Source organism: Arvicanthis niloticus, unplaced genomic scaffold, assembly GCF_011762505.2.
Source record: "Arvicanthis niloticus isolate mArvNil1 unplaced genomic scaffold, mArvNil1.pat.X S10, whole genome shotgun sequence".
NCBI classification, from domain to species: domain Eukaryota; kingdom Metazoa; phylum Chordata; class Mammalia; order Rodentia; family Muridae; genus Arvicanthis; species Arvicanthis niloticus.
In genome coordinates, this window is record NW_023044982.1 from 810,515 (window position 1) to 815,130 (window position 4,616).

The 4,616-nt window shown below is 40.8% G+C and overlaps 1 protein-coding gene across 1 annotated transcript; it reads right to left on the reverse strand.

Annotated features, from left to right (window-relative positions):
- Positions 1-1,089: 1,089 nt before the first annotated feature.
- Positions 1,090-3,880, reverse strand: LOC117696060 (oogenesin-3-like). The gene is made up of 3 exons (XM_034486663.2): positions 3,576-3,880; positions 2,511-3,059; positions 1,090-1,881 (listed from the first exon to the last, which is right to left on the reverse strand). The coding sequence occupies exons 1-3, from the start codon at positions 3,746-3,748 to the stop codon at positions 1,317-1,319; spliced, it is 1,287 nt and encodes a 428-aa protein (XP_034342554.2). The 5' UTR covers positions 3,749-3,880; the 3' UTR covers positions 1,090-1,316.
- Positions 3,881-4,616: the final 736 nt, after the last annotated feature.

Below are 4,616 nucleotides of genomic sequence, written 5' to 3' on the forward strand. Positions count from 1 at the left end.
ATGAAGAGCAACCTAGTACTTTTTTTTTTTTTTTAAAGAAAATAGCCTGTCATGGAGGTGAATATATTTAATCTCAACTTTCCAGGGGGCTCTATAGTGGAAAATTAGACCCATAACAAGCCAGTGAGGCAGAGCCGCAGGGCATTAGGTCCAGAGACAGTGGCCAGCCTGGATGTTAATGAAATGAACTGAAGAGTATAAGGAGACTGTGGGAAGTTCCATAGAGAACATCCTCTTCTCCTCAGCCTACCGTGAGTCACCTCACTATCTGAAAGAAGCTGCACTACACATGAAGGCTGGAGTCCCCCACAAAGACTGGGAATCAGGGAATGGTGTTAGGACATATTTCTCTGCCTAAGAAGTGAAGCTTTTCTTAGCCAACATAAAAACTGTTGTAAAACTATGAAGAGCCCAGAGGTGGTGGCGCATGCCTTTAATCCCAGCACTTGGGAGGCAGAGACAGGCAGATTTCTGAGTTCGAGGCCAGCCTGGTCTACAGAGTGAGTTCCAGGACATCCAGTAGTACATAGAGAAACCCTGCCTTGAAAAACCAAAAAAAAAAAAAACTATGAAGAACTAGATTAAGGATTAAGGTAACATCATGTTCTTCTCATTTTGATATCAGGTCTCTGAGGGTTCATTTGTTGCAAATATTTTTTCAGCAAAGGTTAAATACAAGGACATACTTCCTAAAATGTGCCTGCCTTGGTCCTCAGTTCTCATGCTTGCTAAATATGCCTCTCCCCTCATCCCATTGTTCTCTATAACGAACTCAGTTGTTGTGATCTGAGTGTACTACATACTAATTTCTTTCCAAAACATTGAGCACTTTATGAAGCTCTGTGTTTGGGTCCCATTTATGAGACTGTTCCTGGGATGCAAGGAACTGCACAAATCTGAGATTGTTCTAATTATGGTGATGAGGAATGAAGAAACCAGATACAGGTGCAGAAATGCTAAGGATGATTATGTTCTGTGCTCTAATAGAGACATACCATCAACCCAAAATATTTATTAAATATCAAAATATTCATTGCATAAATCAAAAGGGGAGGCAATGTCCTCATGGAAGGTTACCTCTATTATAATACACTCAACCTACAATAATCCTAGAAAAGTAAAGAGTGCTTAATATTTTCTGTAGATGCTACATTCCTTTACCAGCTCAGAGAAAGATCTTGCCTTTCCAGTGTGTTTCAGGCCTATAATTGATAAACATTTCCATGCTCCAATCAGCAGTGGACATTCACTTAGGGTTTCATCAATCTCCAATACTCAGCTTCCATTTCTGTCTTCCACAATCAACCTTACAGTAGTTATATTTCATAATGGCAACTTTTGGTCTCTAGATCATAAATATAGTACCCACCACAATTAGAGCATTGGGTTGTTTCAAAGGTGACCTTCTTGCGCATTCTTTTGGACGTGAGTATATCCAGGAGCTCGGGACACAAGTTTTCTAATCTGTGTTTAAGTATTACATCCCTGTTATAGCACTCTAGAGGGGCAGGGTATGCCTCCCTTTCCAGCTGGCTCAGCTGGGCTGTGTGGTGTAAAAGTTTTTTCAGGAAAAACAGAGAAAAGTTATTATCTTTGAAATTGACAACTCTGAGCTGGGAACATTGGCTTAGGGCAGGCAGCAGGGTATCCAACTGAGAGTCCTGTATACCACATGACTCTAATTCCAGGTTTTCCAGGGTATGTCCAACTCTCTCAAGGAAAAACCCAAGAGGCTCAAGGAGTAAATCACGTAAATTAATACTATCAAGTTTTAAAGATTTGAGCTCAAAAATATTTAGGCAATAGGGCAGGCAATCCAAGTCTGACTGTGAGAGGTTACAGTAAGTGATTCTGAGTGACTCCAAAGGTTTCTTCAGGCACCTGAGGAGAGAAAACATTATTGCTTTTTGTCAAATGGTGTTGAAGAGGGTTGATAGGATTGGCACCTAAGCAGATGACATTTCTCCCAAACTCATTCTGAATGTATATTGAGAACAACCCTCAGGACATGGCCTTATATTTTCTGCTCACATACCTCCCAACATTCTAGTCTGAGTCCTTAAGATATCATTATAGTCATGACCCAGGGTCTGACAGAAAACCAAAACAAAGGATATATCTGGGTAACGTGCTCTATGTAAGAAGGACTAGCTACCCAAAACAAAATTCAACAACTTCCTAGTACTGTTTTTAAGAGTTCTTTGAGGTTTTGTTTCTCCAAGTTCCATGATCCTGTCTTCACCTTGAAACCCATTGTCCCATATTTCTCATCCACTCAATCTTTTTCTAAACTTAAAACTATTTACACATAAGCAATAAGAGGTTGCTTGTGCCTGGTCATACAGATCTTGGCACAGGGCTCATTGCCTCGATATGCTAGGTCTCTAACAGTGATAGTTTTATGTTTGCCAGATGATAAAATCTTCTATAACTTGCAAAAAAACAAAACAAAACCAAGGAAAAGAAAAGAGATTAGTTTTTTTCTGGTCTACTACTGGACCCTTCCTTACCTGAGGAATCCTTTTAGGTTGCCATATATATAAGGGGATTCATTTACAGAGAGTTTCTGGAGACAGTGGAATGGGGGAAGTAGAGACATTTCAGAATCACCCATACTTAGGGTATCTGTGATGTGACATACTGTGAGATTGAGAAGATTGTTCATCTGTCTCAGGTAGGGATTAAGAAAATCAAAATCTTCTATAGAAAGATAACATAGCATTAGATCTTGTACACAGTCTGCATGTAAAAACTTGAAGATTTCTGTGACTTTAGCTTTGGATAAACCCCGAATCTCTAGATTTCTATTGCACAGATGAATGGAATCTTTTCTCTGCTGGGCCCACTGAAACAAGTATCTGGCAGAATCAATAAGTCTTCCGTCCATGATTTCAAGATGTGTTGTCACCTTCAGTTTTTTCTTCACCCCACAGCCAGGACTATTGTGCACTGGTTGATTTTGTGTCATGAATCCTGGTAAGAGTTCCTGGGATCCAGCCCATATGCCAATAATATTGTGGTATTCATTCTCCCAATTGATCTCTCTGAGTTTGCACCTACTGTGGGAGATATGAGTACAATACTTAGAAGGTAAAAGAAGACACATTTAATAGTCTGATTCTACTCTACATATTACATTTAAGCTGTTTCTTTCAAAACTTTTTTTTCCTGTGTCTAGAATCAAACCCTGAGACTCATGCTCAATGAATGAATAGCATTCTTTGCAAGACAGGCATCTTTAGCCCTGTCTTACTTCCCTTCATTCCAAGCTCCTTAATCTTAATGTCATTTCTCTTGTACCTTTGAGGGATGCAGGAAAAGACCCACTCCTCTTGGGTGTGTCTATTCTTTTCTATCTTCTACATTATTTATTATTTGCCCAGAGAGTTGAGACTAAGCCCAAACCTTTCCACCTTCTCAGCCTCTACGTTCAGAAGGTAACAGTCCAGACTGTGGGTTGAAGAAAGAACTAATGATCAGAAGGTTCTGATCCAAAGGTGGCCAAATATTCTGTGTCCCTAGTTTCTCCTCCGCAGTCAGAGACCCATCCTCCAACCCCAGCCAATCTTGCCTACCTGGAGCGAACCTTTTGTGTAATCAGTATATCTAGTCCCTCAAGCATAGCCTTCAAAGTCTCCAAGTTGCGGTTTTTTATCATCATTCCTACAGAAAGGTATGGGTAAGGCCACACAGGTATCATGGCTGTCAAAATCTTTGTATGCCCATTAATGAAGGCCTCCTCAAACATCACTGGGAACAGAAGATGGGGCAGGTCCTTGAGAGCAGAAATGGCCAAGGCCTCCTCCCTCAGTAGGCTCTGTATTGCCAGCTTCTCAAGGGTGAGTGGAGAGTAGACTTCTGTTGTGTCTTCTTCTGAAGAGTCATCCTAGGGAAGCCAGGAAAAATATACCATGAATGACAAGAAACTTAGGAAGCCCTTCTGCACACACAAGGAAATGTGAAAGCTAGATTACTAATGATGAGGACAGAGCACCCAGTTTGTCACTTTGAATACCCACAATTTTTTCATGTGTTCTTTGAGATAATATCTTTACAGAACTACCTATATCCCTGGCTATCCTAAAACTAGCTTTATAGATCTCAGTGGCCTGGACCCACAGAGAAATACCTGACTGTACCTCCCAAGTGTTGACATTACATGTGTTTTCCATCTCTGTTCATCCTGGGCCACCACAGCATGACTAATCAAGCACTGCTTGGTCTGGCCTGTGCTGGTTTTAAATCCATAATTCTCTCTGATGCTATGATTTTTCTCCAAAGTATCCTAGTTCTCAAAGTCCACATCCAATTGCTGCCAGAGATGGGATGAATACATCCCACTGGGAAGGCATCACGAGGAACTCTGAAGCTTCAGCCACTTGTTGGATGGTGATTGTGCTTAGCTTTCCAGGCCCTCAAAGAAAGCAAAGAAAATCAGCTTCCAAATTGTCTACAATCTTTATCTATCCATCTACAGTGCATGGATTGAGTCACCTCCCCATCATTAGTTATTGACATCAACCTTTGATTGTGACCCTTACATGTCTTTTGGAGAAGGTGTTGGTAAAGTTCCAAGCTTGAGGTCTGCAAACTACAGAGATAACAGAGTGGGAAAG

What these genes read in the sequence shown, in the direction of transcription:
- LOC117696060 (XM_034486663.2), bottom strand. Translation starts at nt 3,748, where the DNA reads ATGTTTGAGGAGGCCTTCATTAATGGGCATACAAAGATTTTGACAGCC. An exon ending in ACACAAAAGGTTCGCTCCAG is followed by an intron (nt 3,060 to 3,575) that starts GTAGGCAAGATT and finishes TATCTCCCACAG; the next exon opens with TAGGTGCAAACTCAGAGAGA. An exon ending in AACCTAAAAGGATTCCTCAG is followed by an intron (nt 1,882 to 2,510) that starts GTAAGGAAGGGT and finishes TTCTCTCCTCAG; the next exon opens with GTGCCTGAAGAAACCTTTGG.